We start from the raw sequence: 14,120 nt of genomic DNA, 5'->3' as shown, positions 1-14,120 counted from the left end.
CAGTGGAACACACTTCCTAGGAGTGTAGTGGAGTCTCCCTCCTTGGAGGTCTTCAAACGGAGGCTGGATGGCCATCTGTCGGGGATGCTTTGATCTGGATTTCCTGCATGGCAGGGGGTTGGACTGGATGGCCCTTGCGGTCTCTTCCAACTCTATGATTCTATGATTCCACACTAAACAAGCTCTTCTAGTTGAAGAGCAAACTTAAACTGTTGTCCTTGCTCAATTTGACAAACTTGACAATCTCAACCACATGTGCCTCCATAAGGCCTACCAAAGTCTCAGCAGTGCAGCTGGCTACATGACAGGCAGAGTTTATCTGCTGGGTGGCTAAAGAATGGGCTTCAAGATTGTATAGCAGTAGCTAGCCATTTGCCCTTATCAGGAACCCTGGTCAGAGAGGGAGTCATCTGCTTCCACTGGTGCTGCTAGTAAGCCCCCATACAAGCCTCATAATTAGCACACTTGAAGCAGAAAGTTGATGAAGAGTAGAACTTTTTGGCCATGCCAAGCTTCCTGCTTTCCATACCAGAGGGCGTGGTGTGTTTCTTCTGTAAGATTTAGATTGAGCTGCCTCTACCACAATGGACTTTGGGTTCATAAACTAATCCGAATCTGAGTCTGACACCCAATACAATCCATCAATCTTTTTTGACGTGCATGGAATTGTGAATGTGGTAGCCCAGCACCTGCAAACAATTTGAGGAATAGAATGTGTGGAATCAAAGCAGATGTTGGCACTTTACTTTCGATTCAGCTATAGACTGGGTCAGTTGGCTCAACTTCTTTGTGTTTGAATTGCAGGTCCAGAGCTTGTGCTGTACAGAGCATTTGCTCTTCAAAGGAATTGATACCTCCTATGGCATATCTGACAAAAGCAATGATGAAACCAACTTATCTTCAGACGTAGAAAAGGGAGAAACAACCCAAGCAGGAAGGGTGGGCTTTTTGGACTGGCGGCTGGGCCCAAGAAGGAACGGGTGGAAGTATTACACAGGCTGGTTGCCCTATCTGAACAGCAGGCGCTGGCTGAGAAAGTGTGCCCTCTCTGCCACGATCAACCAAGCAGAAGGAGGGTCAACTATATCTTCCCCTGAAGCAGAACCAACCTGCACTCACATAATAGACAATGACTGTAGCATGAAAGGTCTTGCCTGTTTCTCAGGCTCTGGAGAAGACTACAGAGAATCCACTGAGATCAGCACTAAGTTTTCTACACCCAGTGCTGTCTGAGGCCAAATGGGCAGTGGAACCTGTTCTGAGACAGCTAGAATAGAAGATTGTAGATGGGAATAATCATCAGCCTGCTTTGACCTCTTTCTCTTCTTGTGCCATTTTGACTGTCTGGACAGTAGAAGAGGTGGACGTCTCAAATTTGAGGGAATATCCAGCAGTAGCAAGAAGTCAGAATTGTTTAAAATTCACTAACGAAAGCAAAAAAGAATAGCTCTGAACAGTTCCTTTGATACTAACACAGTGGACAAAAAGGAACAGAAGGCAGGAAATGTGCTGTGCACCTAGAGGATGGACAGGGTTATAGCCAAAAAGCTGATGTAATAGCTCTAGAAGGTTCCAAATTGTGTACTGAATCACAGAGACCATGAAGAAGAATAGTAAGTTCAGCTCATGAACCTCTTTCATCTCCTCTATACCCTAACATGTCCACAGCATTCCAACTCCCATAACCTATGTGTGTGTTCTTCATATCTCTGCAGCTTGAGAAAATGATGCATTGGCTTAACAACTCTCCTTATTCACTTTGCTCAATATACTATGACAATAGTTGTCTACATGTAGGGGATTCCTGTTGCACAAAAGCAACAGGAATGGACAAGGTGACAGTCACCTGTATTAGTGAAGACCAAGTATTCAAATGTGATTGCTGCCAGTGCCAATTGAACACCCAAAACACTCTTACTTGATCAAATATGCTACACATGACAGCACAACACACTGTGGCTGAATCAAAGAGTTCCCATGGAAGTTCCTGAACTGGAGTGGTCACAGTATCATTTCTCACAACAGAAAATCCTCAAATGAAGAAACTCAGGTTTTGAGAGAGAGGGTGAATATATATACAGTCGGCCCTCTGTATCCAGGGATGGCCCTGGCTTCTTCTTCTTCTTTTCATTGTTTTAAAATAGGAACAAGTTTGTCATTTCTACTTGACATTATGGAGGACTAGTCAAAAAGTAGACAAAACAAAAAGCAACTCCATCACTGTTAACCCACTGTATCGTGGGCATAGGTTTGTCATGGAAAAAAGCTGCCAGGGCCATCCCACAGAGTTCAATTGCTTCCCAACTTCCCCCACCCCATTCGATTATTACTTGTGAGGCAGAGTAAACTGGGGTGTTGTCATGAGGACATAAAAAACTTTTTTTGCTGGGGTGGGAAAAAAGACTGACAGATTATGTTGAACAAATATAACTACAGTGGTACCTCGGGATACGAAATACCCAGGTTACGAATTTTTCAGGATACGAATAAATCCCATAGGGATTTATTGTTTCGGGTTACGAAAGTTTTTTCGGGTTACGAAAAAACTCCGGCGCTGTTTTAAATGGAGCCGCGGCAGAGCCGCGGCTTTTTTCCCCATTAGCGCCTATGGGTTTTCGGCTTACGAAGGCTTTTCGGGTTACGAACGGTGCCGCGGAACGAATTATTTTCGTAACCCGAGGCACCACTGTATAGAAAACAGCAATTAATAAAAAAAAATAAAGAAATCACAGTTTAGTGGGAAATTGAGGACCATGAAAAATGCTGAGGGACATCTGAGCAACATTTACTCCAACTGCAGTCACTCCAACTGAGTGATTCACTGCCATGTCTCAGATGTGAACATTTGGCTGTTTCCGGGGGCTTTGTATTAAGAGTTGACAGCAAAGGACATAGGCCCCTTTTATAGGCCACTCCTGAACTGTTTTGCTAAGTTATAGACTATTTTATCACTACTAAGGGGTCATTCGCACTGGCGGAATAAACCACATTCCGATCCGCTTTGCTCCGCTGTGTGAAGCGATTAAAAAAGGTCCCTCGTTCTCACTTATGAGAAGTGACCTTTTGTAGAATCGCTTCTTTTGCTGGGGATGCTTGTCATTCCCATTACATGAGCCGGTTGCGCCCCCCCCCCCAGAACCCCTTCAAAGGGCTATTGCTACTGTTCTCTCTCTCTCTCTCTCTCTCTCCCTCTTCTCCCCCCTCTGCTCTTCCTTTCTTCCTTATTTCCTTCTCCCTCTCCCCCTTCTTTTCCTTCCTTCTTTCCTTCCCTTGTCCCTCCTTCCCCCATGGAAGAGACAACTCCACCCGTTGTGGCATCCAGCAGTAAGGGGCCCTGGCCAGGCACCGGTGCCTGCAGTACTGGAAGCCTGGCAAGCACTGGGCAAATGGCGGCAGCACAGCAGGCACAGTAGCAGTGCCGGAAGCCCAGCAAGAACCAGGCATAAGGTGGCAGTGGCAGCAAGGCAAGCTTGGGGGACCCAGAAGGAGGAGAGCGGGATTGGGAAGAAGGTGTGTGCCTGTTGTACCTGAGTGGGTGCCAAGGAACGAGCATGAAGGGGGAGGGTCTTTTTTTAAAAAATAGATTAATCAATTTAATGCTTTTGCAACTACTTGCAAAGACAAGTAGCTGCAAAATCATTCAATCGATGAATCTATCTTTAAAAAAAGTACAAAGGCAGCACTGATGGGGAGGGGAATGGTGGAGCTGTCAAAAATGGATAAGGGATGGTAAACACCCCTCTGCCATTTTTCCCTCCTCTGAGAAAGAATTGATTCTGAACTGGCGTTCCCACTTATTTGCCTTGCTTGAGAACCGAGTCTTCTAAAAAGTACTGCAAAAAATGTACTACCAAGTAACCCCGGGTTATTTGTGTTTGACCCGTTTCTTTCCTCCTGGAATCGATCCAATGAGGATCAGAAGTGGTTTCAAATAGGAAAGAGAATCCTGCTTCGGAGCAAACTGCAGTGGGAATGAGCCCAGTATAAACCTAGAATTCTGAGTTTTCTATATCTGGAGCAGATTAAACGTCAATGGATCCAGGGAACATATAGGTTTGCAACTATGATATGCTGGTGCAGGCATAAATGGCAACATGGGAAACAGCGGTCATCAATTAACAAGTGAGGTCAGTTTTAAAATCCATACAGCTGTGAATTACTGGAACACAGATTTTTATGCTATTTCAGTTCTGGTGTATTCCAACACAGGCAATCAGAAAGAAAGAAAGATTCTTAGAACAAATTGTGTTTGTTCAATTGTAAGTGCTTACACTTTACCTATTATAAAACATACATACTGCAGATTTAGTAACCTAAAAATGCATTTATATTTAACCCTCATGCTCCATGGGACATTTTAGTCAGCTAGTGTTATATTTTGCTGCAGAATTCACAAAGTACTATATATACCAGGGGTTGGCAATGGATGCGGCCCGCGGAGGCCTGCCGACCGGCCCCTGGCTGCTGTTGCCGCTGCCGCCACCCGTCACAACTTTTTGCTGCTCTGGGCATCGCCATTTTGGGTGGCAAAATGGCGGTGAGGTCGCGCAAGACTTCACCGCCATTTTGGGCGAAAAAATGGTGGCGCCCATAGCCCCAGAGGCAGCTATGGGCGCTGCCATTTTTTCACCCAAAATGGAGGCACCCAGAGCGGCGAAAAGCTGCAACAGGCGGCCGCGGCGGCAGGCTTCTAGGAGGCGCGCTGCCGTCGCTGGGGCCCTCCAGGAGGGCTCTGACGGCGGCAGGGGGCTTCTGGCGGGCCCCGTGCGGTTGCTGGGGCCCTCCATGAGGGCTCCGACGGCGGCAGGGGCCCTCTGGGAGACCCAGTGCCGTCGCTGGGGCCCTCCAGCGCTGGCGGCCCCCACCAGGTTTTTTGCTGGTCTCTGACGGGGCCTGGGGCCCCGTCAGGGGCCAGCAAAGATGGGGAGGCCTGGCCCCCGGAGGGTGGAAGCTCCACCCCGGCACACGGCCCCGCCCCGGAGGGTGGAAGCTCCACCCCTGGCACACGGCCCCACCCCGGAGGGTGGAAGCTCCACCCCCGGCACGTGGCCCCACCCCGGAGGGTTGAAGCTCCACCCCCGGCTTCGGCCCCCCCCCAGTCGCCTGAGGGACAGCAACCCGGCCCCCGGCTCAAAAAGGTTGCCTACCCCGATATATACAATATAGGTATTCTGCTGCTTTATCACTTGAAGAGCTGCAAACAATTGCCTCTAATCTCAGCTTGCCATATACAGTTGTTTCTTTTGCAAACACAAAACAAAATATGTCTCAACAAATCTAATGCTTTTTGCCAGTGTCTAAAGCTTTTTGACACTTGTCCCTCTCTTTTGCAGACTTGGGAATCCACGGTCTCGCTCTTTGCATAATGGACAGGGAGGGAGGGATAAAATGGTAGCACACACCCACCTCACCATTACTTTCTTTTTTAAAAAAATATTTTTTATATTAAAACAAAATTTAACACAATGTTTTGAAGACAGATTGTACAAAATCCACACTTAAATAGTGAATTACTATCACAGTTACATTCCAGTTCTTCTTCTTCTGAACTTTGTTAAACTTCCTTGATTACTGAAACCTTCCTGTATAAACTTACTTTAATATACTGAACTCTTAACTACTGGTAACCTTTTTATACTACCAGTGGATTCATAATCTTAAACACTATACTTTTGTGCCAACATTTGATTGTTAATAATTATCTGCCCACATTGGTACTATTTGTAGTGTGTTTTATAGATATCTTCTCAGATCTGATATATTTACTTAATAGTTCCTAAATAGTTCTAAATGATTACTATGTTATTTAATTCGGACTTGCTTCCTTATTTAATTTTACTGTTTCTACCTTTTTCTACCTTTTCTACCATCTAATTTGACCTATAGTTGTTTTTAAGCATTTAAGATTCCCAGTTCCTAAGTGGTTCTCCCTTTTTTTCTCGTTGCATATATTCCTGCCATATTTTCCATTCATTATAGAGTTCTTCTTGTGATCCATTTTTCTCCAGATACAATAATTTGTCAATTTCATACAGATCCATCATCTTTAATCACCATTCCTCTATTGTGGGACATTCTTCTTTCTTCCAGTAGCTGGCGAACACTGTTCCTGCCACTATTAATGTTAATTAATAAAATCTTTTCTTTTTTCTTTTCCAGCTTTAGGTTGTCTGTCATATTCTAAAGGTACATCTTAGCACTAGGTCTTTCATCAAATTTAAATATTTTCTTTAATTCTTCATGGATACTTTTCCAGAATTTTATAGATTTAGGACAATTCCACCACATATGTAAGTATGTTCCTACTTTCCTTGTGACATTTCCAGCAAGTATTCTTATTCTGTTTAAACATTTTTGACAATTTAAATGGGGTTAGGTACCACCTATACATTGATTTGTATATGTTTTCCCTTAGTTCAACACTTGTAAGTTGATTTCTTCTTTCCAAAGTCTCTCCCATTCCTCTAATTGAATCATTTCTTTAAATCTTTTGCCCATTTCAACATAAATTCTTTTACAATTTCATCTTCCAATTCAAACCTGGCTATTAATCTATTTAATTTTGATATCTGTTTATTTCGATCCTTGATTACCTTTTCTAACTCATCTTCTACTAATCCGATTCCTTCTTCTTTCATATCCATTATAAATTTCTCTCTTATTTGTCTGAACGCAAACCAATTACATGAGTATCCTTCCATCAATAATTGCTCCTGTGTTTTTATTACCCTTTTTACTTTTTCAAGTTTTGTTATTTCCGCATATGTCACCCATATGTTTTTCCCAAATTCTTCCCTTGAAAATATAGCTTCATTAGTAGATACCCATAATGGGATTTTCATACACCACTTCTTCTTATACCTTAACCAAATTCTCATCAAAGATTTTCTCAGCAGATGGTTGCTGAATTTACTATCTAATTTAGTTTTCTCATGAAATTCCATTACTTTCAATGTGACTCAAATATTTGTGAGTCATTGTTTTCATGGGGGGGGGGGGGTGTCCGAAAAGGATCACCCACAAATTGGGACTGTACTTCTCTGTTGCAGCCAATTCAATTTTACTGGGACAAGAAACAACCCACCTCATTTACGATGCAGCAAACTGAAAGTTGTTATGTGCTGGTTGCAACTGGTTGACCCAATGGGAGTATGGAGTACTGGAATTCTCATAGAGTCAGGAAATACATGAAGTGTACATTACATTCTAACCCCAAACACTATTCTAATCCTTATTTAAGTGGAATCCCCAATATGATCAGAATATGTTCTATACTTCTATACCACCCACGCACACACTGGTGGAGGAGAACTTACCAATCAATTATAATATGGCTGCTTGACAAATTTTCAATGTACATAAAACCATTTTTAAAAATTAATTTCATTTTAGAAAGCCATTATACACTGGTGCCTCGGGTTATGAAATTAATTCGTTCCGCCATTCCTTTCGTAACCCGAAAATTTCGTAACCCGAAAAGGCTTTCCGTTAGCACTGGAAAGCCTATAGCTGCACTTTGCAGCATTTGAATTTCGCGCCGAAATGAATTTCATAACCCGAAAAATATTTCGTAACCCGAAACAGTTTTTGCCAATCCAACTTTTTCGTATCCCGGAAATTTTGTAACCCGATCATTTCGTATCCCGAGGCACCAGTGTACTACTTTTTAAACTATATTACACGTATAACCCATCTTGGATAAATGTGTTGAAATTTGTACTTGTACTTTTTTTTAGAAAAGAATAATACATGCAGTTAAAATCTGTTTTGATTTGTAAGAGAGAGAGAGAGAGAGAGAGAGAGAGAGAGAGAGAGAGAGAGACAGGGAAAGTAAATTTGAAAAATTGTATTTACAGTGCAATCCTATACATGTCTACTAAAGTCCCACAGATTTGAATGGGATTTACTTCCACATGAGTTAGTGTAGCCTTCGAATGTAAATTCTAGACCAGCTGGCTGAACTGTAATTCCCACTGAATTCAACAGGACTTTCTTCTGAGTAGGCTTATATCCAACTGCACTCACATTCTGTCACTACATTAACAGGCCAAAGGAGCAACAAGTGAAGCATTCAATATTTTTAGTTTGCACTCCTTGGTCTATTAAGCTCTGTTTAACTGTTTAATTACAAACCAGTATGTTTTATTTATTACAACAAAAAGTTACTATGCATACATGTTCAGGAAATGGATGGATTTCAAAACAGGGAATCTGATTATGTTATCCTCTTTTTTGGTGATAATATAGATAAAATTATAATTAATTGAAAGTAGCAAATATTGACTTTTCTGTGAGAGTGTCCCATGAAAAGATATCTGCTGAGATTTCAGATTCAAGTGATAATTTTACACAGTTTTTTGTGGGTTTTTCAGGCTTTTTATATCTCTGAATTAAAATCAACAGAATACGTTATTACATCTAAAATGCATGTACAACATTTTTATTATCCTTTCAAGGAAAAATCATCTTAAGTTTGATGTTATCAGTTTTAATTTATATACAAAAAATATCTTACAGTGGCTTCCTATACATGTCTCTCAGAAATAAGACTACTAATTACAAAGGCACTTATTTACAACTGTAGATTAAAAATATGAATATAAAAACCTTCTAACATCAATTTAAATTTTTAATGTTAGAGAGTTTTTATATTTATATTTTAAATTCACAGTTGTAAAAAGTTCCATTGTTAACAGTAGTCTTATTTCTGAGAGACATGTATAGAAAGGCACTGTAAGACATTTTTTCGTATATAAATTAAAACTGATAATATCAAACTTAAGATGATTTTTCCTTGAAAGGACAATAAAAACTGTACATAAACTTCCACTCAGTGAGCCAAAAAAGAGTATCAAAAAGCTGAAATTTAAGGGGATCAAGTCTGACAATTTTGTGTTTTCAATTTTAAATTTGTACAAGATTCGGGGGGGGGGGGAAGTACTAAGATACAAAATGTAAGTTACAGAACACTATAGTGCAGCTTAGACATTATACTTCCTCCCCATAGTATAGCATATAAAAGTATCTCAGCTGTGATCTTTTCTTTTTAAAAAAAACATGTTAGTATGTTTCTTGTCTCTAATGTTTTTTGTCTCTATAGCAACCAAAGACAGACAGGATCTACAGCTCAAAGAGCAAGCTGAGGGAGCTGGCCCTTAGAAAAAAATTCAGTTATTTAATTGAAATGGCAGGGAAAGTTAACATCATAAGAAAAAATAGTATAGACACATGAAGGATTGCTTCCAGATATAATGAACTCATTTAACAAAACGAAGTAGAAAGTTTCACTGAAGGATTGTTTATTCCAATTTATCACCACAGTTAGCAAGATATTTCAAGGGACATCTGACATAGCTACTAGGAGCAATATTAATTTTTTTAATACAATGCTTATTAAATAAGGAAAGAACCTGAGTGTTACTGAGCAGTATTTATTATAGGTGTGTGATCAACTGAATTCAGATGTTGGAGAATGTCTCAAAGTTGTACTTTTTTAAAAAAAGCACCCCACTTAGCTTTCTGAAGAACATAAAAGACATTGGCAAACCTCAATGTGAGATTCTTCGAACCTCAAGAACCACAGGCCTTCCCCTGCTCCTTATTGCTCTAGCTTACAGCACAGAGCAATAACTGAAGCCAGCTCACTCAGAATACCTCAGCAAAGTTTAGATTCATCAGGCTGAGTCTTTGACAGACACACAGCACAAGCCATTAAATTTTTTTGAAAGTTACAACCAACAGCGTGAAGTTGTGCAGAATATTACCTTTAGAAACACAGGAGAATGAGGGGCAGCTGCTAAGCAGCCGCTTTACCAGCCTTTACTTTACCAGGCCTTACATCTGCTCCTCCTGCAGCTGTTTCAAGTTGAATGAGAGCAATCCCTATCATTTCAGATGTTCGATTCAACTTGCAGCAGTTGTGTGAGGAACAGTGGTAAAATGAAGACTAGGTTTACCATCTCTGAAAAAGGCAGGACTGTAATGTACTGGTTAACATTAATTTTTTTATTTGTCTTAGTCATATTGTATATTAAAGGTCAACAGCTGGTATTCCTTATCCATTGCCCATTCCAAGCATTGGCTCCTCCCGAGTAAATGAAAAATCTAATTCTTCTCTTTTTCTGTATGATGAATTAGAAGCTTCTCTCTCTCTCTCTCTCTCCCTCCCCCTCTCCCACACACATCATCACCATCACCTCAAGCAAACTGCTAACATATTCAAGTAACCTTCTTTGACAGAAGAAAAGTAAAAATGCTTGCTTATTATTACCACCCTAACATTTTTCTGATTTTTTTTAAATGTTGACATGATTTAAAAGAAGCATTTGCAGAAGAAACATTTTTGTCCTTCCAGTTACCACAAAAGGCAATTACCTGATAAATCCTGTGATTTTCCAGATACTCTAGCACGTTTTGCACGATGGCCAAAGTTCTCTGTGGCTGAAGTAGAAGCACCCTGGCAAATTTTTAGGAAAATACAGTAAACTTTCAAAGACACACATTAGGAATGGTCAAGTTTATCAAAAAAAAATTCCCCAGCAGCCTTTTTCTTAAAGATCAAACATTGCCCAATGTGTTATGCACCCATTTTAAGAGACCTAAAAGTATAATTGAAAGTATAATTAATTTTAAGTTACCTCCATGCTGCTCTTTGCAGGGCAAGCTGTTCTTTTAGGTAAAAGAGTTTTTCTGCGAAGTTGGTATGGACTATTTTGTGCACCAGGACCTGATTCTTCTGCAACCATATCTGCAGGTACATCATCATCTGCGAAGAAACAAAAGAAAAGAAAAAAGTTATAAGACTATAACTTTCATATCAAAATAATTAACCCTGTTTATCTTAAAGCATACTAAAGTTGACAGTATTATTTTAAAAAAATAACAAGAATTATTATACTCAAACCTACAGTACAGATTATCCACAATGCAAAAACCCCCCTCTAGAATTCATAAAAGTAGTTAACTATAAGTAATAAATGACATAATTATTTCTTCAATCTCAAACACTTGCTGCTGTAAACTATAGAAAAATTATAGATCTGAATGTTAAAGATTTGAAGGCCCAAGAAAATGGATAAAGTTGTACTGCAAAAAGAACAAAATATTCAAGGATAACAGTGGGAAGAGACACAAAAGAGAAAGGAGGAATAAAATAGCAAAATAAAAATCAAATATGAGGGCAGAACTAACTAAATTCCATCTCAAATAGAAACCTTCCCATAGGCATTCAGCTGACTACTTCAAATACAAAATGCTAGACTAAACATGCTCTAAGTCTTGTCTAAAATGGTTCTTCATATGTTCTTACCTACAAACTCCCCCACATGCTTCACCAAGGAAGAGGGTAAAAGTCAGAAAATTGTTGTTTTTCTCTACCGTATGATACAGCCCTCTATACTTAGTTCCTATACTAAAAAGTCAATTTGTACAATGGGTTAAACTGACTTAATTTCAATTACAGTATATGACCATCTAAAAGCTAAAAAAATATTGTTTTCAGTAGTTTTATCAGTTTTCTGCTGCCTGTTTAATCATCTTTAGTAGTCCATTACTGAGCCATTCAATCTTCTGACTAAGCCCCATACATACTCACTGCCCTACTGATCAGCAAATTATTGTACATCACCACACATGTGAAAGAGAATAGCAGACAATCTTAGGGCCATGGCAGAGGTACCAGGAACAGCTTGCATTTCCAAACATGAATTGGCTGCATTCATATTTGTATGTGTGCAGCTGCGCACATATTTTGTGATTTTAAAATATACAAAGAATTTTACATTAATATATAATATACAACAAATGTTTAATTTTATTCAAAATGCAAAATTCTTTCCAAAATGCAGGGTTGGATCCAGAGTCAGAAATGTATAATGATATTGACTGAAGTGTATTTCCTGCCTCTTCCCTTTTTATGACAGCCCCCCAAATGCTACACGTAGAGTCAGGGACCTGCTGAATGGATTAGAATGTACAGTACCAGATTATGGGTGGAAAAGGGAAATCCCCAACTCATCCTTCCTGAGAGAGCTCTCTGCTTGCTGTGTTTCTTTTCTACCCAATTAAGAATGACTTCCCTTTTCTCCCTCAGCATACACTGCTTTTCATAGCATTCAGTAGGATCTCCAACTCCTATGTACAATTTTTAAATGCAAGGGTCATAGGAAAGACCATATCCACCACCCTTGTTATACATACATAAGGTATGCATGACTTTTTTTCCCCACTATAATATATTTCCACTGTAAGAACATTTTTAAAAAAAATAACCAGTAATCAAATGTACAGGCCATGTTTTTGTCATTTCCCCCATTTCTTTCTCACAGGCCCAAAACAGATAGGCCAAAAGGAGTGCCTTCCGGCCGCTTCAGGAGTGTGGCATGCAGATGACGCTCAATCCTGGAGTGACCCGAAGCCACTCTGAGGCCCAAATCTGCCAGCAAAAGGAGCGACAAAAATTTGCTTCTTGCCAACAGCCCATATGGGACCAGAGTGGCAACCCATTTTGAGAATGGGCCATGTGGTCGCCATGGTCACCAGTCGATCACGGGACAATGGCAAGTGGTGCGGCCACGGGCCGTTCCTTCATGCCCATCTGCTTTGCTTATACGTGAAAATACTCTTTCTTGCCGCTTAAGACTGCTGAGGGTATTTAAGACTCTGCTTTGATCATATGATTCTTCTATACTGGTAAGAAAGCTGAGGATGGCCTCCTCTGTTGTCAATAATGGAACACAACACATGGCACTCTCAGATTTTGTAGTTAATTTAGGGGGTATTTATGTTTGTTCATATACTATGTTGTAAGTTTGTAATCTTTGTTTTCATTTTTTGCTCACATATATTTTGCCATTTGTGGATACAATGCCAACTGATCAATCAGTTTGAAAAATCCTGAAAGAGTAGCATTAAGTCCTTTTACGTAACTCGCCAAATTACACATCATTTGACCCACCACCATGCTCTTACAATACCCTGTCTGCTCTCTACCGTGACATCAGATCTGTACCAGGAAACTGAGGAGCTAGTATTTTAAAAGTAATGATACAGTCAACTCCACTATACACTCTACGATCTCAGATGTGGAGAAAAATAGCCCGGGATGGGACAAAATGTGGTGAGAATGACCCCAGAGTGCCAGGGTGGTGGGGTGGTGGTGGTGCAAAACCATTTTTTTAACATAGTTTTTTGTGGGTTTTGTGGGCTATGTGGCCATGTTCTAGAAGAGTTTCTTCCTGACGTTTCACCAGCATCTGTGGCTGGCATTTTCAGAGAAGATTCTCTGAAGATGCCAGCCACAGATGCTGGCGAAACGTCTGGAAGAAACTCTTCTAGAACATGGCCACATAGCCCACAAAACCCACAAAAAACTATGAATGCCGGCCATGAAAGCCTTCGACTTCACACTTTTTTGACCTTAGCCGTCTGTGTGTGGGTAGAACAGGGAAATACCCAAACCATCTTTCCTGAACGAGAGCTCTGCTTGCTGTGTTCCTACTCAGTTTAAAAGGACCTCCTGATTCTCCCTCAGTATACAATGCTTTTTCATGCCATTCAGTAGGATCTCCAACTCCAAATGTGGTGAAAATGCCTCCAGAGGGAATTTGGGTTAAAACCACTTTTTTGACCTTCACGGGCCCTGACAGACTGCATGCAGCCTGCAGACCACACTTTACTCACGCTGCTTTAGATTTTAAATGCTATTTTTAGCAGATTACAAGTAGTATTTATTCAATGAATTTCAAAGTATAAATGTATACTTCACTGAAATTATAACTACAAATACACTCATGATTAAAGACAACACTGTAAGCTGCTTCATCCTAGGAGGTCAACAAATATATCTTAATAATAATAATAACAATAATAATAATATTTTAGTTTATATACCGCCCTGTGGCGAACCAATCCGGGCGGTTTACAACATTAAAATAACATACAGCATAAAAACAATATATTCCCTTCCCCCTTAAAAAGTTATTAAACTGCATATCTAAATTAAAACCACAATAACTAGTTAAAACAACAATAAATTAAACAAAATAATACCAACCGATAAACCACTGCAACTTCAGTTCTAAAGAAAAGAAAAGGGGGCTTTGGAGACATTACTGAGGAGG

At 40.1% G+C, this 14,120-nt stretch overlaps 1 protein-coding gene across 2 annotated transcripts in view; it reads right to left on the bottom strand.

Annotated features, from left to right (window-relative positions):
- The window catches only part of FBXO11 (F-box protein 11), a 68,907-nt gene extending 58,117 nt beyond the window's left edge, over positions 1 to 10,790 (bottom strand). For both annotated transcript variants that reach the window (XM_042442126.1, XM_042442136.1), the window contains exons 1-2: positions 10,638 to 10,790; positions 10,375 to 10,456 (exon numbers count right to left, since the gene is read on the bottom strand). In XM_042442126.1, the coding sequence (XP_042298060.1) occupies positions 10,375 to 10,456; positions 10,638 to 10,745 (190 nt within the window). In that variant the 5' untranslated portion in view covers positions 10,746 to 10,790. The remainder of the gene's footprint in view (positions 1 to 10,374; positions 10,457 to 10,637) is intronic.
- Positions 10,791 to 14,120: the final 3,330 nt, after the last annotated feature.

The sequence above is a fragment of the Sceloporus undulatus genome, chromosome 1 (assembly GCF_019175285.1).
Source record: "Sceloporus undulatus isolate JIND9_A2432 ecotype Alabama chromosome 1, SceUnd_v1.1, whole genome shotgun sequence".
Lineage (NCBI taxonomy): Eukaryota > Metazoa > Chordata > Lepidosauria > Squamata > Phrynosomatidae > Sceloporus > Sceloporus undulatus.
This window is presented reverse-complemented; position numbering and strand designations above follow the sequence as displayed.